The sequence below is a fragment of the Triturus cristatus genome, chromosome 4_1 (assembly GCF_964204655.1).
Source record: "Triturus cristatus chromosome 4_1, aTriCri1.1, whole genome shotgun sequence".
NCBI lineage: Eukaryota > Metazoa > Chordata > Amphibia > Caudata > Salamandridae > Triturus > Triturus cristatus.
This window is the reverse complement of record NC_140585.1, coordinates 276,136,079-276,160,358: the sequence shown is the minus strand read 5'-3', so window position 1 is coordinate 276,160,358 and position 24,280 is coordinate 276,136,079. Positions and strand designations below refer to the sequence as shown.

At 45.4% G+C, this 24,280-nt stretch overlaps 1 protein-coding gene across 1 annotated transcript in view; it reads right to left on the bottom strand.

The window, feature by feature from the left end:
* TRIM24 (tripartite motif containing 24) overlaps positions 1–24,280 on the bottom strand; it is an 868,915-nt gene that overhangs the window by 374,477 nt on the left and 470,158 nt on the right. Inside the window, exon 14 of the mRNA XM_085652031.1 lies at positions 5,801–6,132. Coding sequence (XP_085508157.1) covers positions 5,801–6,132 — 332 coding nt within the window. The remainder of the gene's footprint in view (positions 1–5,800; positions 6,133–24,280) is intronic.

The window sequence follows — 24,280 nt, the reverse complement described above, 5'->3', positions numbered from 1 at the left end:
TGACAATAGACAACAAAACGTTTGCACTTGGCGGCGTAGCACGCTCTAGTGGTGGGTCATCTAGCTTCCTTGATGACGTTCATATAGTCAGGGGGAAGATTTAGATAACCGAATTCTAGGATTTCAGGAGCCAGATCGCAAGGTTGAGCTGAGCTGGGTCCGGGTGTCTGATCTCTCCATGGTTCTGGGTTAAGAGGTGTGGAGAGAGGCGTAATTTTTTGTGCGGTACTACAGATAGTTCCAGCAGTGTGGTGTACCACGGTTGTCTGGCCCAAGTTGGAGCTACTAGGATTAGTGTGAGGGAGTGTTGCTGTAGTTTGCGCACCACTAGTGGAATGAGTGGGAGAGGTGGAAAAGCGTACGCAAATCTGCCTGACCAGTTCATCCATATCGTCTTTCCTTTGGACAATGGGTGTGGATATCTGGCGGTGAAGCTTGGGCATTTGGTGTTTTCGTGGGTGGCGAAGAGGTCTATCTGTGGATGCCCCCACATCTGAAAGTACGGGTGTAGAACTTGTGGGTGGAGTTCCCACTCGTGGATTTGTTGTGTTTGTCTGCTGAGCAGATCTGCCATAGTATTTTGGACTCCTGGGACATGCTGAGCTAGGCGAAAGATTTTCTGGGGTATGGCCTATCTCCATATGCTCTGTGCTAGCTGAGAGAGCTGTGGAGAGTGTTTGCCACCTTGTTTTTGAATATAGTACATGGCTGTCATGTTGTCTGTGCGGATTAGGACTGTCTTGTCTGAAATCTGTGTTTGAAAAGATTTTAGGGCTAAGAAGATCGCTAGTAACTCCAGATGGTTGATATGGAGTAACTTTTGTTGAGGTGTCCATGTGCCCTGCACGGTGAGATGTAATAGATGAGCTCCCCAGCCGGAGAGCGAGGAGTCTGTTGTTAGTACTATCTGGGGAACCGGGTCCAGGAACGGTCGACCTTTGGAAAGGTTTGTGGTGGTCCACCACTGCAGAGAGCGATGGGTGCGACCATCTACCAACACCAGATCTGTTAATTGACCTTGGGCCTGGTTCCATTGGCGCGCTAAGCACTCTTGGAGAGGACGCATCTGGAGTCTTGCGTGAGGTACTATGAAGATGCAAGCGGCCATCATCCCTATTAGTTGCATAAACACTCGAGCTGGAAGGGAGTGTTGTGCCATGAATTTTGCGCGTAGAGCCTGAATGCTTATAATCCTGGCAGGATTGGGGTAGGCTAGCGCTTTTGAGGTGTCTACGGTGGCACCGAGGTATTGTTTTATGTGGGATGGTTGTAGATGGGACTTTACGTGGTTTACTGTGAAGCTCATTTGGTGAAGTAGCTGGATAGTGGCATGCTTGTGTTGTACACACTGGCTGTATGAACTGGCTTTTATTAGCCAGTCGTCTAGGTATGGGAAGACATGGATGTGTTGTCTCTTGAGGTGTGCTGCCACTACTGCTAGGCACTTGGTGAATACTCGTGGTGCTGTTGTGACTCCGAACGAGAGTACTTTGAACTGGTAGTGTTGGCCGTCCACTACAAATCTGAGGAACTTCCTGTAAGCGTTGGGCACTGGAATGTGGAAATAAGCGTCTTTTAGGTCTAAAGTGGTCAGGAAGTCGTTTTGGGAAAGCAGTGGAAGTACCTGCTGAAGCATTACCATGTGAAAATGGTCTGAGTATGTATCTGTTCAGGGGCCTGAGGTCTAGGATGGGCCGCAGAGTCTCGTCCCTTTTTGGTATGAGAAAATATAGGGAGTAGACCCCCATATTTCGTTGGTTGGTAGGAACGTGTTCTATCGCCCTTTTCTGTAGGAGGGAGATTACCTCCTGCTTTAGTAGTGTTAGATGTTCTTGTGACATTGGGCGTTGTCTGGGTGGAATATTTGGGGGGGGGTAGATATTAGTTTTAGGCAGTAGCCTGACCGAATTATTAGTGTTACCCATTTGTCTGAGGTGATGGTAGCCCAGACAGGGAGGACATTTTGGAGTCTGCCCCTGACCGGAGTGGGATGGTCTGGGGGGAGTGGAGGGAAGTCATTGGGTAGGTGCGGTGGCAGAGCGGGTGGTGTTTGTCTTGCCTCTGCCTTTGGTATTGTTGCCCCTGTAGCCGCCTCTTTGGTAGCCCCTTGTAAAGTTGGACTGGGTAGGGGCCTTATATGAAGTGGAAGCGGTGTTGGAGGAGTAGCCTCTGGATGTGCTCCAAAAGGAAGAGCGGCGAAAGGAGCGCCTGGGAGGGTGTTATTGTAAAGCTCCCATGGATTTTGCTGTGTCTGTCCTTTTTCATCTTTTCTAGGGCCTCATCCACTTTTGGGCCAAACAGATGTTCCTGGTCAAAGGGATGGTTGAGGATGGAGGCCTGTACCTCCGGTTTAAAACCTGAGATCCTTAGCCAGGCATGGCGACGGAGGAGGACACTAGTATTGATGGCCCTGGAGGCTGTCTGCTGCATCTAGGGCACAACGTATGGAGGTATTAGTAATGGTTTTGCCCTCCTGAATTAGCTCGTTGGCCCTAGGTTTGTATTTATCAGGGAGATGTTGCATTATGGCTTCTAATTCGTCATAATGGGCCCTGTCATACCTGGCTAGTAGCGCTTGTGTATTAGCTATACGCCATATGTTGGCAGCTTGGGATGCAGTACGCTTGCCTGATGCGTCCAAGAGTTTATACTCTTTGTCAGGTGGTGATGCTTCGCCTGACGCTTGGGAGTTGGCCCTTTTACGTGCTGTGGACACTACCAGAGAATCTAGTGGTGCTGGCCCTCTGATGTAGGAGGGATCTGTAGGGGTGGATTTATATTTCTTTTCAATGCGCGGGTTAATGACCCTGGCTCTGACTGGGTCTTTAAAGACCTCTGGCGCATGTTTTATAACTCCCTTGAGCATAGGCAATATGGAGGTAGTCCTATGTGTGGTGTCAAACGTATCGAGGAGGAAATCCTCCTCCACGGGGTCGGTATGGAGATCTACCCCGTGATAGTGTGCCGCCCTTTGTAGAAGATGGTTGAACCCCAGTGAGTCTTCTGGTGGGGAAGGTCTGGAAGGGTAGACATCATCCTGTGGGACGTTAGGGATGTCAGGGATATTGTAATCGTCCCATGGGTCTGGGGAGCCTGTGGGAGTGGGGTCCCCTGTAGGTAAATCTTGTGGCACGTCTCCTATGTCATCATATGGGTCCCCCTGATCATCATCATCCGGAGAGGGTGTTGGGGAATGATGAGGTGGGGGCGGAGACTGTGGAGGAGGGGAAGGTGGAGGGGGCGGTGGAGGTGGGGAAGGTACTCTGAAAGGAGAGGTAGCAGAGTCCTTCCTCTTTGGAGGTGGAGGCGGAGCAGGTTTTTCCAGCTGTCTCTTTTTGATGGAGAGCATCAAATGTCCGGTTTTAGGATCCTTGGTTAGTGTTTTTTGTAATGGATCCGGTGTAAAGAGTTCTGGTGAGGTTGGTTGGTCCGTCGGCGCCGAAGGCGTCGGGGCTGTTGTTTTTTTTGCTTTATCCGCGCTGCTTCGTTGTTTGGAACTATGCTTGGAAAAGTCTGATTGTTTGGTCGGCGCCGAGATTGATTTCGGCTTCGAAGTGTCGGTGCCGGTGGCCTTGTATGCTTTTGTCGGTGCCGAAGATGGTGTTGGCACCGAGGAGCTGGAGTTGGTTCTCGACACCGAGTGTTTCGTTGCGGGGCTCGGTGTTGAAGCGGAGGCCATTTTCTTTTTCAGTGTCGAAGAGTGTTTATCGGCACAGACGGTGGGCTGGCTCGAGCCCGAGCCGCCGGATGGCATAATCTGCTTCTTTACCGGGCCCGAAGGTGCGGTGTGGGAGCAGTGCCTTTGGTCTTGCTTACGCCCGGAGGCGAAGGCGTGACCGAAGCCTTTTTCGGTGAGGGTGTGGTGTGGGGGGGGGGGGGGGGGTGTTCTTCTGGAGCGTCGACACCTTCCCCGAAGATATCGTCCGGAATCGCCGTCGACGAGTGTGCTATGGTTCTTCTGGCCCTTCGGTCTCGAATGGTTTTCTTGGACCGGAAGGACTTACATGCCGGACAATCTCGAGCCTATTGTTCAGGGGAGAGGCAGAGATTACATACTTCGTGGAGATCGGTGTGGGGGAATTTGGACTTCTTGAAGGGAGTTCTTTCCATTAGCCAGGACCGGAGCTTGGGTAGGCCAGAAGGCCGTCGTCGGCGACCGGAATCGAAGGTTCTTGCGTCGAGTGGGGAGAGGATTGCGCGTCGATCGTCGAACTGGAAGCTGTTCGCAACCGGAGCGCGAAGATCACATCCGAGCCCGATGGCGAAAAAAAACAATCTGAGGATGAAGCCGAAGCCCATGCGCAATACGATCCAAAGGAGGAGTCACCGACCTCGTGACTTCCAAAGACTTTCCAAGAGGAAAAACAACTGCAAACATCCAGGCCCAACACCAGATGGCGATCTATGCACATGTGTGTAATCTGCAGCTCATATGCCTCGAACCTATTATTTTGGCAACTCCAATCGTATAAAAGTTAAGAGTCCAAGTATTTTACATTGTGCATAGTCCAAACTCTGCATAGCCAGTCGAGTGTAATACAAGCATTTATGAAACAATAGTTCTCGCATTTGCTAGAGATTGAGCTATTGGCATTTTAAATGACAATCAATGTCTTTACAATGCCAATAGCTCAAACTGTTACGAATGCGAGACATTTGTGGCACCGCCACTTTAGCTTGCAAAACTGTAAGCTAAAGCGTGGGTGCCGCGATAGCTTCCAAAGTAATGAAATAGAAAAAATATTTTTCTATTTCTTTACTTTTGAAGCAATTGCGACACCCGCGCTTTAGCTTACAATGTTGCAAGCTAAAGCATGGAAGCCGCGATTGAAACAAAAGTAAATACATAGGAAAAGAAATGGCGGCTCCACACTTTTTTTCTTTTTATTTATTTACTTTTGTTGAAATCGCAGCACCCATGCTTTATCTTTAAACATCTTCATCTAAAGCGCGGGTGCCCACGATGGCTTTAAAAGTAAACAAACAGAAAAAAAATCAAAACTATTTTCCTCGTGGCACTCGCGCTTTAGCACAAGATGTTTAAAGCTAATGTGCGGGTGCCGGCAATTAAAATAAATAAATATGAAAAGAAAGGCATGCGGCCCTGCTCGGCCAGCAAGTAACAAAAGAAAAGCGCAGCCGCCATTGTTCTTAAGGAGGCGTGCGCTAAATAAATTTGAAGAAAAAAAATAAAGCATTGAGGAAGAGCGTGTCCTGCCTGCAGAAGGCAGGGACAAGCTATGTAAGAAAATAGTGCTCGGATGCTGCAATTAAAGCCTACCGAGTATCAACACATGTAACAGGGGATGTCCTCATGGGAGGTTACAAGAATAGAAAAGGTGGTACTAAGGAGGGACTAATAAGCCTACTGACCAATGAAAAGCCACCATTTACAAAGGACAGGGTTAAGAGCCAATTAAAAAGATTGTCGGAAAGTGGGTGGAGCTTCATGTCCTATCCTGAATACAGCAAGCGCTACCTAGGTGAGACCTAAAAATGGGGAAAAGTTATCAAGCAACACAACTAGATTTAAATGAAATTCCAATGTTTAAGGGTAAAGGATGGAGGAGCCTTTTTAACAGTATGGGCTGAAATGATGGCATTAATGGATGTTACCTTCTAACAAGGAGTTAATACTTTAAGACACTTCAAATTACCATTTAGCACCAAAATAATGAAGGGGGTTTGAGGCATTCTACCTATAGGCAAGGAGCCACCAAGTGAACCTTATTAAAGATAATAGAACTCTTCAGTGTCAGTAAACCTATGTGACATACATTGGGGCTAGAAGTGCAATTACCTTGGAAAGTTCATCAGAGTGGGAACATGGCATGATAGGTGGAAAACTTTGGGGCACTTGTCGCAACAAAGAAGCTCCCCTCCATTCTGGCAAACAGCACACCAATCCTCATTGGGATCATCTTCTTTGCCACCACTGCTACCCTCTGCAGAATGGCGGGGTGTCATTGGAGTCATGGACATCCATGCTGGCTTTCCACTAAATGAGTTTCCTTGATGAGTAGGTCTGTCTCCCGTGCTGTCTGGTGCATCCCTTCTAGGACCTGCTTCTGCTCTGGAATTATTATTGCTGTCCAAGAGCATTGACGTAAGAATGCTTCTTGAGTAGCCAGACTAGAAGAAAATAAACATGAGATTTAAAGAAATCATAAATTACAAGTATCTCATAAAAATACTGGTCCTCTAATTCTTACATTCAATAGTCAATAATTCAAATACAAATGACCAATGGTTTGGTAATTTCATTATTTCCTATTTAACAGGGCAAATAGTTAATGGAACTTGTCAAAGACTAGCAAAGCTATTTGCTTTGAGATGGGATCCTGGTGAATACAGCATTTTGCTCAATAGAAATTCATTTTTCCCCTTCTATTTTTACATTTCTATTTTGCATCCTTCTTACATTACATCATATCAGATTTAAAAAATGAATGGCTTCCTACCTGTAATCCTAGTAGTTCTTTAGGGAAATCTCCATTGAAATCATTAGCATTGAATAATTTCATCCACATGCGGAATTCCACCACACTTCTTCCAAAGTATACATTTCTGTGTCATATCTTCGCCTTACTTCAAAAAGGCCAGGAATGTTTATGTGACAAAAGAAAGTTTGGCAGATCTCAGAGCGACTGTGTCATTGCCTTAATTACTTCCCTCCTAGACTACTGTAACGCCCTATACCTGAACATAAAAGAAGTCCTCAGTGAATAGATGGCAGGTTAATCAGAATGCAACAGTACGCCTGGTATTGAATGTACCAAAACACCTCTCAGTGCGGGAGGGCATCCGTGCCCTGCAGTGGCTGCCAGTCAAGAAGCCAATAAAGTGCTCTGCATGGTATACTTGGCTCTTCAGCACCAATGGCCCGTGTCCCTGAGAACAGTATTCCATTGGCACACCCCTAGGAGACAACTCCGATCATCTTCTCTTAGGAAGGTGACCATTCCCAGATTCTGAAAAGACAGGTGCAGTGGCCGCTAATTCTCAGATGCAGCAGCTAAATTATGGAACATCTTCTTGGCACACACTGCGAAGTTGGACTCCTTTGTGATTTTCAGCAAGCAAAATTCTATTTCATAATTAAACAACTGTTTGGATTTTCTGATAGCCTTAGTTTTGTCTACAGAAAATTTCAGGACACCTCAAGTCAAGAGTATGCAGGGATTTCTCTGCCAGAGAAGAGGGGTTTTGAAAGAAATTTGATAAGGTGATTGTTTGGCTTACATAAAAATTAGAAACTACTTTACAGAGGAATTTAGGACGAGTCTTCATTATACCATATTACTATATATATAGCTGTATATGGTTCTTGGGAACATAGTATACTGCTAACCCGGTGTGTAGAAGTTATAGCCAAAAGGAAATAGAATTCCAGGAGAGGTGGTGTAAGGAGGCTTTAAGGGTAGACTTGAATGGAGATCCCAAGAACATGGAGTGAAAGGTCTCAGAATTGAGGGAAAACACTTTCCTAATGCACTCCCTAATAATTGACATCCTGAAAAAGAGGTTTACAAAGGACATTCACTGTAGGCAGCACTGGTCATTAATGGAATCAATTTTAAACCTGATGTGGCCAAATGAAGAATTTGCAGTAGTAAAGCTTCATCTTGACAGGTAGTAGGATCAACATTCTACAGAAAATGCAGAATCCCTTCGCTTTAAAAGAACAAGAATGTCTAGTGAAAGGGTGTTTTGCTTCCCTAAGTTTATACAATCCTGTGGGAAGTTCAAATGGCAATATCACATGGGATCACAAGACAGGTTACTAAACTTAACAATGGTAGGCGTTAGGATACAGCATCTGGCTCACAAACTTGTTCATAAGGGCCCATCTACACCGCAAACACCTGTATTGCAGTCTGACACACAGATGGGGTCACTCTGGAGAAATGACAATCATTCTGGCTATTGAGTAAGACAGCTTAATGAGAACTGCTGAGATCAGGGAGGGGGGGGGGTCAACAGCAAAGCATAGAGACAATTGCTGGACCAGTCAATACACAGGGCATTCCCCTTCATTCCTGGTTGGTAAAATACTGAGGCAAAGTCTGCGGATTTTTATTTTCTGCGTTTGCAAACATGTCTAGTTGAGGGAAATTCAAGTTGCAAAAATGCCATGTAGGACAAAGTCAATTAAGGCTCCTAGTTCTCATGGCTGAATGGATCTGCTGAGCGTCCGGTTGAGTGTTTTGCACCCCTGGAAGGTGCACTGCGGTTATGCTCAGATTTTGGGCTTTTAACCACTTCCAGACCTTGTCCCTGGAAACACAAACCACCTGGATCTCATTACATCCTGTTTGTTCAGGTAATGCATAATTATTGTGCTGTCAATCAAATTTTTAAAGGAAAATGTTACTTACCCTGTAAGCATCTGCTCGTGGCATGCAGTGCTGTAGATTCACATGGTGTGCATACTCCTGCCATCTAGTGTTGGGCTCGGACATGTGGAATTTGTTTTTGTTCAAAGAAATCTTTTCGAGTCATGAGGTGTGGTGACTCCACTTATTTTAGGTAATGTGCATGGGCATCTATTCCATAGTTGGATTGTTTATCCACACGGACGGCGAAAATGTAGATGAAGCACAGAGATACAGTAAAGATAACCAGTAAAGGATGAAGATAAAATCTGCAACAGACTCTAGAGGATCAGGGAGTAGGGTGGGAGCATGTGAATATACATGTGACAGATGCCTCCAGACGGAGTAACATTTTCAGTTCATGGCATGTGTGGCTGTAGATACACATATTGTGCATAGACTGTAAAGCAGTCCTCCAAAAAGTGGTGCCTTAGCCTGAAGATGTTGCAAAAGACTGGAAGAGTGTGCCAACTCTAGCTTGTTGCCTAGCCAGGACAGCTACACAGCAGTGCTTAGTAAATGTGTCAGGAGTGGACCAAGTAGCGGCTTGCAGAAGTCAACTAAAGGTTCAAGTTTATTTATTTGATGTAGTTCTCTGCTGAGAACAACAAGTTTAAAAATACATTTGTTATTTAAAAATTGATAAATGATCATTCTAGTAAAATTTTGAAAATGTTTTTTAAAATTTAAACAGATAACACAAATTAATTAGGAGGTGACTTAAGAAGCGAAATCAAGCTGTAAACGGTTGTACTATTAAAACTTGTTTGAATTGACTTTATATACCTCTTTCTGGCATCTACCACTGTCGGTTTAGGGCAAACAAACAGAACATGCTTCAAGTCTTGCACACCTCCGTTACAGAGGTCACATATACAACTGGCAATTTCGTTAAGAATCCACTTGGAGGTAAAAGATTTAAAAGGGAGAATCCCAAGCCAAAGTAATATAATGTATCGCCAGACTCCATGCCTTAAAGTAAAACAAGTATACTGTTGCAATTGTTGATATTCTATTGTCTCTGCGTAAAGTTCGCAATGGTGCAATTTAGAGCAATGTTGAATATCAAGATCAAAGCTTATCCTCAGCGTTAAATGTTTTAGGAAGAGCCTCAAGTGCGCAGGAGACCAAGATTTCAACAGTTCAGTTGTGCAATTCGATAATTTGAGTGCAATAATTACGTTTTGACTAGAGACGTACTTAGGTGATCCGAAGTCAAAAGTCTGTTTTTAGTAAATAATCTTAAGGTGCCTTGTTCTGCATGTACAAGATTGTAGGCCCATCATATGATGTTGGTAATCCCTCTGGCATATGAGCGGACTAAAGCAAGCTCGAGGCGCAGAGCTTGTGCAGGAACTGCTTGGTGCACTTTATTCAGTTTCCGAAGTATTTCCCTTCTTTAAGTTGTATTTGTTGCCATTTTCTTATTGGGATATATTCGAGAGCGTATGATAGGATAGGTGGGATCTTGGAACTAAAAACCTGTAAAAGAGAAGAAAAATGCCTGTGCCCAGTGGAGAAATATAATCGTTGGAGAGCCCCGACGTGTACATCAGCTTTACGGGCCAGGTGCTGCAGATGAGGGAAGTTTTGTAAAGTTTGTGTAAATATACGCCCTAAGTAGATTTATTCCTTCACCACTTCTAGCGGTTTTCCCCCTAGAGTCCAGTTCTATTTTGAATATCGTTTTCTTCCTCTGAACGGAACTATTTTCGTTTTTGTTATATTTGGCACTAGAAAATGTTCTTCTGTATATTTGGTAAGTGCTTGTAAATTCCTTTGTAGGCCGAATGGGGTAAGGTCTAGGATAACCACGTTATCGGCGTACATCACGATATGGATTTTGCATAGTGATATTATTTTGGGGGAAATTGATGACCTGTGTAAAACGTTCCGGAAGATCGCGGAGATATAAAGAGAACAGGAGGGGAGCTAAGAGGCAACCTTGCCTAAGACCATTTGGTGTAGCTATTGGGCGAGTGAGTGACTTCTCTTTCCCCATTTGTACTTGACACCATGTTTCAGAGTATACTGATGTAATTATATGAAGCAGGTTGTCCAGAATTCCCAGTTTTCTGAGCTTGCTCCAGAGTGTGGGTCTATCCACTCTGTCGAATGCCGTCGTGAAATCGACAAAGACAGCGTAGACGACCTGTGATTTTAAGACCACGTATTTGTCTATTATTGTTTGTAACACCGCTATGTTGAGTGCTTTTGACGGAACCCAGCTTGATTTAGAGGGATCAATCCGGTTGAATAAGCCCACTCTAAGATGATCCAGGACACTGGCCGCAAAGATCTTCCCTGTTGCGTCCAGCAGGGCGATCTGTTGGTAATTGCAGGGAAGCAACCGAGAACCCTTCATATAGATTGGGATCACAATGCTCCCCTTCCATGATTTTGGGATTTCACCAGTACTATAGCAGTGGGAGAAAAGAGGGGCAAAAAACTTACTCCATTCTTCTGGGTTACTTTGAAGTACTTTTATGTGAACTTAATACTTGGATCGAACTTTCTTGCCTCGTGTTTAATTTATATTAATTATGTAGGTATGTTTCCCATTCAGTTGGGGGAACTGGTGAGGCTTGTAGGGATTTTTTTGTACCCGTTTCTTTTGCGAGTAAGCTCCAGTATGCACAATTGTTTTTTTGTTTGGCTGCAATCTGAATATCGACCCTTTTTTGATCCTGCTGAATTTTCAGATTTTTTTCTTTTTCCCTCCGGGGACGAATATTTAAAATTTTGATTTCCTCTTGTCTATTTTCCGAGAAATTGAGGAATTGCGCTCAGATTAATTTATTTAATGCAGTTGCTCTTTTGTCAAAGATCTTTCTTTCAAGTGTTCCTGGGTGGAAACTTCGATGTTTTAGGCTATCCTGCAGGGATTGCACTATTTTGTTCAGAGCTAGTTCGAAGTTTGTTGTTGGGTCTGAGGAATTAATAGTCTGTAGTGCTTGTGCAATAATGACTGCAGAGTTGATATTGTTAAGTGTTCTCGAGTTCCATGTCAGTCGCCCTTAGGCCGGGTTCACGAGTACAGCGCTGGGCAAATGCATGATGTACCCTGGCGAGATAGGTTGCACTATTAGGCCTGTTGTAAGGTGTAGTATTGCATGGTCAGTTCCCTGTGTGAATTTAGTGCTTAAAGTTTAATACTCTCCCAAACCGGTCTTGGCTGCATATCATGTAGACTAATATTGATGAATTAAGGTTACCTTTTCTTGTACAGGTTACAGGAATATCTCCTTCTATACTTCCATTTAGAATAACTCCATTTAAAACTGATTGTCTGCTTTAGTCCCTGGGGGAAATATTGGTGTTGGGATTGACAAGGCTTCCTCTTGTTCGCCGTATACCCATTTTTCTAAGAGTTTATACAGGAGATTTTCCCATTAAAGTCTCCTGTGAGGAAAACTGAGGGGAATCCTTGACCTTCAACCACCTTTTCAAATTCCTAAAAAATGTTGATCATGAGTGCATTCATTTTGGGGCCAGGTGGGATGTAGACGTTAAAAATGATTAGGTCATACGAAGTATCCATGGTATCGTTCCAGCACTTGACCTTAATGCATTGTATATTCGTTGTAAGCATTGGGATGATTTCCTGATCCCAGAAGAAATCTTCGCTTAGGAGAATTGCGATTCCTCTTTTAGCATGACCCCAACTAACAGATTCTGCTCCAATGTCATACGAAATACTCATTTTGATCGAAATTTGTTGTTATCCACGTTTCTTTACAAGAAATGATCCCCGGGCTATCTTCCAGGATCAATGCAAGTTTCTCCTGATTTTTCCCTGCTATATTGCAGGACACAATACTCAAGCCTCTGTTAAAACGTGAGTTTATTTTACCTTCCCTGTTTATTGCCATTTAAGTTCTCCGCAATCCAGGACCAGTGGTTTTCTTTTTGTGTAATTTTCTTCTTATCTATATTTTTATTCCAGATCCTTCTATCTCCATTCTTAATCAAGATGGTTAGATTTTCGTTATGGATGTTGGCAGGATTTTTGAAGCCACTATGTGCTTGTACAAATTGCTGATTTTTCATTTTGTTGGTTTCCTTAGGTTTATCCTGTAGTTGGTTTACATTGTTGTTTACGACTGCAATGTCATATCCGTTTTTATGGAGAATCTCGCTTTCTTTTAGAATTACTGCCGGAATCACCCGAGACCAAATTTCGACGATGGCCACTGCAGTTTTAGACCTTAGCGGGAAAGCTACTAATTTTATTTACGAACTGGTTAATGTCTGTAACGGATGGATCTTTCAAATAAGAGTTATTATTCTCTCTCGATTGAGAGAATCATTACCCGAGGGGAATAAGTCGGTAATTTCTGAGGAACATGATTGAACCTTCTCTTCCTGAAGGGTCTGCTCTATCGGTTGAACGGTCGATGTTTCAGGCGGCTCATTGCCCGTTCGCTGCGATGGAAAAACTTGGAGCCAGAGGATTTAGGTGATTGGAATTCGCTCTCGACTTAGATATTAAGTGGTGCTGCCCCTTTTCATTCAAGTTTGTTGCAGTTTTTAAGATTTGCTCTTTTTCAGGGGTTTTATGTTCAGGAGATAGGATTTTCGGAAACTTTAACTTCCGCACCTTGTGTTTCACAAATCGTTACTTTTTTCTTAAGCCTTTTCCGCTTGTTTTTATTGCCTCTATCTTCCTTCTTTGTTGCTACTGGATCAGGAAAGGCCGGCGGTAGGGTTTCGATGGTTTTTGTTTCTATTTTACTTATGTGATTGTTGTATGGGTTCAAGTGACTCATTAGGTCTGTGCTGGTTAAAGATTGGATAATAGGGGAGGACCTAGTGCTGGGATTTATCGTTCTTTGGTTCCTTAAACAGATTTCGAAGTGACAAAATGTGGTTATTCTCAGGCTTTTTCTTTTCTTTTTGTATGGTCCGACCGGTTTGGGTCGCTGTTTGTTTCTTCAACGGATGTCAGTCATCAGTTAATGAGGTGACTTTAGGTCAGCTAGAGGTATGTTCAGTAGGAAAACAAAAGAAGCCCCTTTCTTATGCGTGGAATGGGGTCTGGGACAGACGGGCAGGGGCATTTTAGCTTTTGCGTAAGACATTTGAATGCACTTGACGAGCCAGCGTGTAACTCCTGCCTTGAAAATGGCACACCCCCTGTGAGGCTTGGAGCAGGACATGAATAGCCTTACTAAATGGTTTTGTTCTGTCAACAAAGTACATTAATGTCCTTTTGATATCTAAGGTATGTAAAGTGCCTTCTGCCACAGTTTCTGGATGTGGAAGGAAGACTGATAGCTCAATTGACTTATTAAGGTGGAAGCTGGAGATTTCCTTGGGGAGAATTTTGGGTTTGGGTCTGAGAATCACCCCCATCATGATGTACATGGAAGAAAGGTTCTTTCAAGGTAAGGGTGTTTATCTCTCTGACCTGTCTGAGGGAAGTGATGGCTACAAGGAAAGCTACTTTCCATGAAAGAATTTGGCAGCAGGCAAGAGTTTAGTGGCTCAAAAGGAGGGCCCATGAGCCTTGTAAGAACAATTTTAGGATTCCACACCGGAGCATGATGCATTCCAGACGGGATAACCTTTTAAAGTCACCATGAAGGCCTTTATGACTGGTAACCTTAAGAGCGAAGTGTGTGGCCTATTCGGTAGGTAAGCAGCCTCATGGAAATGAATTGAAGTGTAGGCAAGGACCGATTGGTGAAGGTTGCAAGGGTAACAGACAATGTCTTGTACTGACCGTGGAAGTGGATTGATATGTTTGGGAAGACAATAGTTCACAAAATATTTACATTTGCTGCATAACAGGCCCTAGAAGGCGGCCTGCGTGCTTTGCGAAAAACAGACATACACTCCTCGGAGAGGATGAGATAACCAAACTCTACAACTTCAAGAGCCAAATCGTAGGTTGGGCTGCTGAGGATTTTGGTGAGAGAGAGTGCCATGGTTTTCTGTATGATGGTCCAGCCTGTTGGGGAATTTCTCATGACGAACTAGAGAGAGCTCTAGGATAATGGAAACTATGGCTGGAACACCCAGGTTGAAGCTACTAAGATGTGAGTAAGGGACGTCTGCCTAAGCCTGCGAACTACAAATGGTAGGAGCTGGAGAGGCAGAAAAGCGCAGGCAACTATCCCTGACCAGTTCATCCATAGTGCATTGCCAATGGACTGCAGGTGTGGTAACCTGGTAGCAACGTTTGGGCATTTTTTTTATTTCTAGCGGTAGTGAACATATCTGAGGAAAACCTCACCACCAGAAGTAAAGGAGTACAGTCTCAGGGTGGATTTGCCTACTCGTGGACTTGTTGATACGTTCTGCTGAGCAGATCTGCTAGTCTTTCTCAAGACCTAGAATATGCTGGATGACAAGATGCACTTTGTGATTTATCACCCACCACCAGATGTTCTGGGCAAAAGCAGACAGCTGGGGTAATCTACAAGTAAAACATGGCGGTGGTGTTGTCCATCTGGACTAACATGACTTTTTCTGTAAATGAGAGGAAGAAATTCTCAGAGAGCAAGCTAGGTAGCCAGCAACTCCAGGTGGCTGATTTGAAGACCCTGCTGCTTGGGCATCCACAAGCCTGGTTTAGTATGATCTTGTAGGTGTGCTCCCCATCTGGTGAGCGAGGTGTCTGTAGTAATGGTCTCTTGGGATCACCACCCCAATCGTTACCTGATGGTCCATCTGAAAAAGAGAGAGCATGCCCTGGAATGTGTTAACGGCGAGACTGGGGTAAGCTTTCCCACTCTTGAATTTAGAGTAACCCCAAGGAAGGGTTGTACTTGGAGAGGCTGAAGGTGGGATTGGCTACATGTAAGGTGAAGCCTAGTCTGTGAAGGTGGTGTATGGTTGTGTGCGTGTGCGCTAAACATTGTTGCTGTATGGCACACTTAATCAGTCAGTCAACTAGATAAAGGAACACGTGGATGACTACCCGACTGAAGTGAGTGGCTACCACAGCCAAACATTTCATAAGTACCCTGGGGGCTGTTGTGACCTGAAGGACGGCACTTTGAATGGATAATGCTGTCCACTCACCACAAATCCTCAGGAATCTTCAATGGGCTGGGTAGATCGGGATGTGGTAGTTGATGTCCTTCAAATCGAGGGCAGTCATGAAGTCGCCTTGCAGCAAAAGAGGGATGAAACACTGGAGAGTGATCATATGAAAATGTTCAGACACGATGTACTTGTTGAGGGTCCGGAGGTCGAGTATGGGTCGAACCCCCTGCTGCAATATTGCAGCGGCACTGGCAAGTAGGGCATGCATCTCCTCTGGACAATCTGTGTGCGTGCAGGGGAATGTTTGGTGGTGTTTGGAGGAGTCCAAACAATACCCCTCCTGTATGATGTTCAGAAAGCACCAGTTGAAGGCATTTGTCTCCTAGTGAGGCAGCACCCCCTGCAACCTGCCTGTCCCTGACAGGTGTTGCATGGTTGGGGGGGAGGAGGCAAGCGTCACGGTTGAGGCGATGTTTCCTTTAGGAGCGGACCTCTTGCCTCTACCTCCGTCACTGCTGCTTTCACCTCTTCCCCTGTAGAAACCTCGTTAAGGAGTTTGCTATTGTTGTCCGGTGAAGGTGGTGGAAATCTCAAGCATTGCAGCTGTTTTGGTTGCGCCGCAGTACTGGGGTGGCAAAAGGAGTTGCGGGCAGTGGGTGTGTGCAGTGCACCCGGGTCTATAGCAGTGTCACTATTCTTTATTTAATCGAGTATCCTTCGGACCTGTTGGTCGAAGTGATGCTTGCCGTCAAGGCTACGTTAAGGAGGTGTTGTAGCTTTGATTTAAAACCGGAGGCCTGTAGCCATGCATGGGTATGTAGTAGGAGACTTGAGTTAATGCAGCGCGTAGTGGTGTCTACAGCATCCACAAAGCAGTAAATGTTGCTGTTGCAGATGATCTTCCCATTCATCACCAATGAATGGGAAGATCATCTGCAATAGGAGATGTTAGAAAAGATATTCCATCTGATCCTAGTAGGCTCAATCATACCGGGAAAGCAAGCCAATGGAATTCGCAATGCACCACTGAGTGGCAGATTGCGCTGCAACCCGCTTGCCAGTCGCATTTATTTTCCCGGTCCAGAGGGGGTGCATCCCCTATGCCCTTGGAGTTCCCACTGTTACTGGCTGCGTGAACCACCAGTGAATAGGGCGGTAATTGCCCTCTGCGGTCAAGGGGAGCATGGGGTCCTGAGGGAGAAGTCTTGTTAACCCAGGGAGTGAACAATCTGGCTTTCACCAGTACCAGTGAGCAAAAGGTTGGAGTGACCATGTCAAAAAGGGGCACTTTCCTACACATACTCCATAAACTGCATAGGTTTTGGCCATTCATGGAGATATACATCTATCAATATCTGTCCTGTGAGACAGTCCTTGCCTCATTCTCCTTAAGAGTTGAAAACTTTCCTTCATGGCACTTTTAAAATTGTATATTCTATGGCAGGCCCAGAGGTGAGGATTGAGCTAGTTCAAAGAAAGCCATCTTATCTACTGACGTGAAGTAAAATTGCTTAAAAGAAGAATCTGATGACCAATCCGCTTACTTCATGATATGCTCCAGCCCACGTTCCCAGACAGAAGGCTTTGGATGCCATTTCCCCTTTGGCTAAATGTGTACCACATTTTGACATCTTAGTACTTGCCTCTTGCACCACCCACCTCTCCCAACTGGCAATGGTTGGTGAAGAGAGCTTTGAACTTTCTTCTAATGGCGATAAGTGATTGATTTCTCCGTCATGAGCTTATAGGATTTTAGACATTAACCACGTATAACCTTGGGCTATTGCTGAATTTAGGATTAAAAAAAAATCACTTTGGTGATGCTCTTTGTGCGCCTAGAAACCGAGACGGTAACCCCATGTGGAATAAACACTCTCTCAACCTGGTAATTCCTTTCTGGATAAATGTTTGTTTCGTAAAAAAAAAAAAGTTTGTGGCATGTGTAGCTGTAGATACACTTGCTACGCATACTCCTGCCATCTAGTGTGGGGCAAGGGCATGTGCAACTTGTTTTTGTAAAAAGAATTCTTTGAGTCCTGAGGTGTGGTGCCCACCTATCGCAGGTAACACACATGAGCATCGGCTCCAAAGTTAAATTGTTTTCCTTCGCTGTTGGGTTCAGGTGTGTTCACGGGAGCTCGGGTTTGACATCACGCGTTTCATGCATGGCCTTCGGCTCCATCCCTCATTTGTCTCAACAATCCAGCTGCTTGTCAATCTCCATCGACTGTGTTGTTTTTGACTGTCTCGCAGTCAACCAATTCTCCACTTCGGGGCTCTGCTCTTTCGACTCCCATCACTTTGACAGCTGAGAATATCCATGTGAAGGAAATGACTCCTTTCAATGGCTTGCGATATGGCTAGGACGATGGCCGGGGGGTCCGGCGTGCAGGACTGTAGCAGGACCTGTAGGGTGGCTGGTGCGGGGGCAACGGGAAGAGTGACAGTGCGGTATGGATCGGGAAACGGTATGATGGGGGCGGAGTGTGATGCCTGGCAGGAGTGGGCGGACGTGCCGACGGAAACACACAGATAGGGAAGGATGGCCGGACAGGACAGTGTGCGTGCGAAGGGTGGGTGGGGGGGTGGGGGGAGGGGCTGCGAGTGGAGTGCATGGGAGTGTGGCTGGGCTCGCCAGTTCGGGCTGACAGTCCCTGATTTCCCTGCGATTTCTACAAGCTTTTACATAGGCAGGCGGCGACGGGTCTGCACACAGCGGCCTGTCACTGAAGGACGTATTGCTCCCAAGTTGAACAACCGAGACGCCGCCGGTCCTCCGGGATGTCGGCTAAATGGTTGTGTTAAGTATTAGTGGGGCGACTCACCCGTGTGGGCGGCGCCCAGTCGTTGTCATGTGAACTGTGGGCAGCTGGCCCTGTGTATCTCCTACTTGCAAATAAAGGTTTTGGAAACTTTAAAAAAAAAAAAAAAAAAAAAAAAAAAAAAGGAAATGACTCCTTTTCGTTTCTGTCCAAATTACAATGCCAGGTACCCTATGACAGATTTCCACAAAGTCTGTAACTTGTGCCTGTCCCTGGACCATCAAGAGGAATACTATGCGGCATGTCTTGCGTTCCGCAGCAAAAAGACTCTTCGGAATCGAAGGGCGCAACTGTTTGCTTCTGCTGCAATGGCACAGCTTAGGGACAAGAGACACTCCGGACCTCTTTGGCGTAGGCCAGGGCGAAGCTCTACAGCAGCCGAGCTAGTTTAGCATCGAAATCATAGAGGCGCTATTGTAGGAGGATGCCGTCTCAGAGTCCGATGGTGAAGCGGAAGGGCGCCCGCCTGCTCAACGTTCATTCTCGAGGACCGCAGTGAGTACCACTATCAACCATCATTCGGAGGCACCAGCCTCGAGCTCCCATGCCTCATCTGATGTCTCTAGCCCGCCACTGTCTCATGGCTATTGTGGGCACTGAACTACCAAGCTGGACCAGACTTCCTTGTTACTCTAACCGCTGGATCCGAAGACACCCTCCCGGCCTCAATCTAAGTCAATAACTTTGGAGCCAAGTTCCACCTTGGGGCATTCAAGGTGTAGGCCTTCTTTTGCTCTATCCAGGCCATTAAAGGCGATTGACCAGCCCATCCTGCAACAGCTTCAGTAACACATCAAAGCCACTCAGCAAAGGATCCATATTCAGCCGGGCATAGTCTGGATTCTGGCTAAGCCTTCCCAGCCGTCCAAAGTCTTCGTCCCTCACAAGAGGAGACTTACTTTTGAGGAGACCCTCAATCCTCCTTCAGAGGCCATGTGCAAAAAGCCTTGGCACCAGGAAAGAAGCACCTCCTCCAAATATTACTGCCTGGTCCTGCCAATCCGCCACCTCCTCCTCCTTCATGATCTCCTATTGCTACCTCCCCTTTGCTGCCTCTGGACCCTCTCCCACATTCACCGCAGGGCTCTTTGCATTCAGGGAGTGGGGACATTCCAGAGTCTCCCTACTTTCCGTATGATACACCATATGATCTCCAGGCTCCTGACCCTTGGGATGACTACCAGGCAGATCCCCCAAACTGACACTGACCCAGAGTTTTACCCGTCCAAAGCATCACCCCCTTTTGACATGACCTCATACCATGAGGTACTGCACATGGCAGGAGCTTTAAGGTTGAGCTGCACATTCAAACTGAGGAGGATTTCCTTCTGGAAACCATCTCCTCCACTCAAAGGTCCCTCCAGTACTTATAAATGTTGAAGGGCATGCTAAAACCTGCCTGGGACATCTTCAAGGAGCAGGTAAAAGCCAGGGTTTTCACTCCCTGGGTTGACAAGGAGTTTAAGGCTTCTCCCTCAGGACCCCCCCCCCATGCCCACATTGACCGCACAGGGCATTCTGCAGGACATTTATTAATAGAGGTTTTTCTGATGACCTTCATCTTTGCGTCTCGACCTCCATTACTCTTGCTTGGTCTGATCACTGGGCAGTTATGTACCATCTAAAGCTTGCTGAAACCTCTCCTCTGCAAAACAGACCGACAAACGTAACGCCTCGACCTCCAGTGGCCAGCCAGCCTAGACACTTTGCATCAGAGCTCCACAGCCCGGGGCTCTGTCCCCTTGGCATAGGGGTCCCTCATGATTTCCGCCACCTTTTTGGTTCACTCAAATGTCCCCAAATCCCTCCTTGCAGGCTTTGTTTTCAGGTACCAATTAACTTCTACAATGTAGCACTCGAGGCAACCATCCCAACCTGTATCTCTGCATCTGGACACCCCATGGCAGGCAACTGGAAACTGCTGGTGATTCTTTGGACCTTGGCCACCTAGCACCACAAGTCCAACAAGGCACCCCAAACTTACAACTGCAAGTATATGTTCGCTGTGTATGTTTTTCCTGCCATAGGATAACATTACCGCGTTCGAGGGTCATACCTCAAAAACCGTTATCTGGTTTTTTTTGCTGTTTATTCGTAAAATCAATATCTCCAAAAGTTATTCTAAAGATCTTGGTGCCAAAAATTATATAGAAATGTATTTCATTTTTATAAATTGGTCTTGGATTTCTTTTCGAGTGTGTGCATCATTTATTGACTGTTTTTGTGCAACAAATGCTTTACACTCCCCTCTGAAAAGCCTAAACAGCTCGACCATACTACCACAAATTGAGCACTTGGGATTATTTAAGTAAGCCCTGTAAACCACATGAGGATCGGCTGGACCTTTTGCATGGTCTGCTCTAATATTAGCAACACTACATAAAAAGTCAGCTTCCTATAGTACGGATAGCTGGATCATATAGTTGTCATATCAGGAAGTGTAATAATGTTTACTGATATGGCTTGTAATGTAATAACTAGTCTTAAAAAAATTTGTAAACATTGGTGTAAACAGGATCTTATTTTTAACAGGGTCTGAACAGAAACAGGTCTGAGTGCAAACTACAGAAGAATAACCTTGTAGGATGAGAGAAGAAGTACACCTGACAGGGTATCACCACATGGAATGTTGTGGACTTCTATCGGTTGTTTTTGGACTACGGTTTTCCATGTAGTTCATGGAAAATGTAGCATTTAACATTGGTATTTGGCTCATATTGTAATAAAGCGAAGGAAGAGAATCATAATCTCAGCCTCCATGTTCTTAATAAAATTGAAAACTTTCCTTCATGACGTCATTTGATATTGTAGACCACAGCCAACCTTCAAGAGTAAGCTTTTAATGTATGACCTTGCTACGCAAAGACAACACAAATTCAAGGTACAACATTGTCTCAGTGCCGACCTTGGCCCGGAGGTAGAACAGAGGCCTTTTGCTTAGTTTGAGTTGGATTTCGGGGCAAGGGGTGTTCGGTACTCACAGGACCTTGACCCTGTGGTATGTCCTCTTTCATCTCCGAGTCCGATTCAGGAATAGATAAGGGATGCTCTTACTGTTCCTCTTCGGCCCCTTGTGCATCGAATTCTTCTTGCTCGGATCCTTCACTGAAGATGTCCAGTGTGTATTTGATGTTCTGGCTTTGCATTTCACGACCTCAAGCCCGACGATCGCTGAGCATTTTCTTGGATCGAAACGATCTGGACGCGTTGCAGTTCTGTACGTTGTGCTCTAGAGATAAGCACAAGTTGCATACTTTGTGAGAGTCGGTGCGCGGATATTTTGCTTGGCACAGAGTGCAGAATTTGAATGATGTCCATTCCATTGACTGCGAGTTGGACCAACGCGTTTAGGCCAAACGGCCTTCCACGAGTCTTCCGATCGAAACTGAAATTTTCTTCAACTGATGCAATACGCGGAGAAGTGGGATACGCGTACGAAACAATACCAACACGCATATAGATGATTGCGCACCGAGGGGAACCCAAAAAAGTTTTAAACTGGAGCGCAGAAATTCGCGTCCGAATTAGACAGCAGAAAAAAACCAATCTAACAATGGAGTCAATGCCCATGCGCACTATCACCGAAAGAAGGAGTCACCTTACCTTGTGACTGGAAAGACTTCTTCGTAGAAAAACAACAAGCAAATATCTGGACCCAACACGGGCTGGCAGGAGTGTGCAAAGCATGTGATCTGCAGATCACATGCCTCGAACAACTGTATTTTAGAACAATTAGCACTTCAAAGCATTGCAAAAGAACAATAGTTACTTACCTGTAATCTGTGGTTCTCCAGTATTGGTGTCTTTCATAGATTCACATGCCTGAATCATTCCCCATCGTCGGAGTGGGAGTCCCACGGTACATAGAAAAGCAATAATTATGCATATAACAACCAAAAAACCCTGGTAACCTGAACCAGGAAGTAAAGTAGCCTAAGCTACAAGGGAAAAAACTTCCACAGCTATGACTATCACAGTCATTATATCCAGTCCAAACTGCAGCCAATCAGGCGACAGCACCCACCAGAATGTTCTCCTCAGAGGCTCAGGCTCTCAGATTTTCTCGCACAGGAGTGAAGCAATACATAATAGCCTAAAAAAGCCTCTGAGGGGAGGTGGGCGGGTTGCAGGTGAATCTATTAAAGACACCAATACTGGAGAACCACAGATTACAGGTAAGTAACTATTGTTCTTCTCCAGTATTTGGGGTGTCTTTCATAGATTCACATGCCTGAATCAGAGTAGATAGCAGTACATAACCTAATGCTCATAAGACGCCACTTTGTATCATAGACATATACATTATGAAACAGTATAAATATAGAGAAATACATGTGTGCTTCAACATATGCAAAACAATTTCAAGACAGAAATAGTATGGAAAAGGGTGTCTTATAAAAGCATAGTGGAGGAGGGAGAACAGAGGCTCGCCTTATTTGAAAAGATTGCGTAGAACAGCTTGTCCCACTGATCCATCCGCATCACTTGCAGCTTCCAAACAGTAGTGTCTGGTAAACGTATGGCAGCTAGACCATGTTGCCGCTTTACAGATTTGGTGAAGAGGCACACCGGCAAAAAGAGCTGTAGATGAAGAGATTGCTCTCGTACAGTGTGCTCTTGGGGTCGCTTGCAATGGTCTTCCAGCTTGATCATGGCATAAACAAATTGCAGCCGAGATCCAACGAGCTATGGTTGGCTTTGATACTGAATGGCCTTGGCGTGGTTTACCATATGCTACCAAGAGTTGGTCCGATTTGCGCAGTGATGCTGTTCGTTGTAAGTAAAACTTCAGACATCTTTTGATGTCTAGGGAGTGCAAGGCCCTTTCTGCAGCTGTTATCGGATTTGGGAAGAATGTTTTCAAAACTATGGGTTCATTAAGATGGAAATCCGTCGGAACCTTTGGCATACACTTTGGATTAGTGCGCAGCACCACAGACTCAAATGTGAATTGCAGAAAGGGTGGATGAACAGTGAACGCTTGGAGTTCACTAACCCTTCTTGTTGAAGTTAGAGCCAATAATAAAGTAACCTTCCAAGAAAGGAACTTTAGATCCGCCTTGTGGATGGGCTCGAAAGGATGCCGCATTAGTTGTGAAAGTACTATATTAAGGTGCCAAGAAGGAGGTGGACGCCAAATAGGCGGGAACATCCTAAATAACCCCTTAAAAAATTGTTGGATGACTCTATTGGAATAGAGAGAGTTAACACCATCCTGCCGAAACCTTGAAATTGCAGCCAAGAACACCTTCAGAGTAGAGTGGGAAAGATCTGACCTCGCCAACTGAAGAAAGAAAGGCAGAATTTGCTCTGGTCTTGCGTGGATCGGATGGAGATTAACGGATTGACACCACATGCAAAACCTCTTCCACTTTATTTTGTACGTTTTAACAGTTGCGGGTGCTCGAGCATTGGCCAAAACCTCTTGACAGTCTGGAGGGATATCTGGGTGTGCAAATTCAAACTGTTGAGGAGCCATGCCGCTAATCTCAGCGATGCTGGGTCCGGATGACAAATTTGACCTTTTTGAAGGGTCAGAAGATGTGGAATTGGTCGAAACTGTATGGGCTCGGCCTCCGAGAGGAGGAGAAGTTCTGTGAACCAGTACTGGCGGGGCCACCTGGGAGCAATTAAAATCATGCGGCAAGGCTGTTGTTTGATCTTGCGCAGAACTCGTGGAACCAACGGGATTGGTGGAAAAGCGCAGGCATATATTTGCGACCAATTCATCGAAAAGGCATTTCCCAGCGAGTCCTTGTGGGGAGCCCAACTTGCAAAGAATGGGCATTTGCGGTTCTGGCTGGTTGCAAAGATGTCTAGATCGGGATGCCCCCATTCGTGAAATACCCCGTCTAGGAATGGTTGGTGTAGCTCCCACTCGTGATTCGACGTTGTGGTTCTGCTGAGGGAATCCGCCAGAACGTTCGTGATTCCTGGGACGTGAATGGCTTTGAGGTTGATCTTGTGGCGAATCGCCCAATCCCATATCTCTTGCGCTTGCTGAGATAGGAGGGCTGACCTCGTCCCACCTTGTTTGTTCAAGTAATGCATACTTGTATTGTCTGTTCTTACAAGTATGCATGCTCCTCG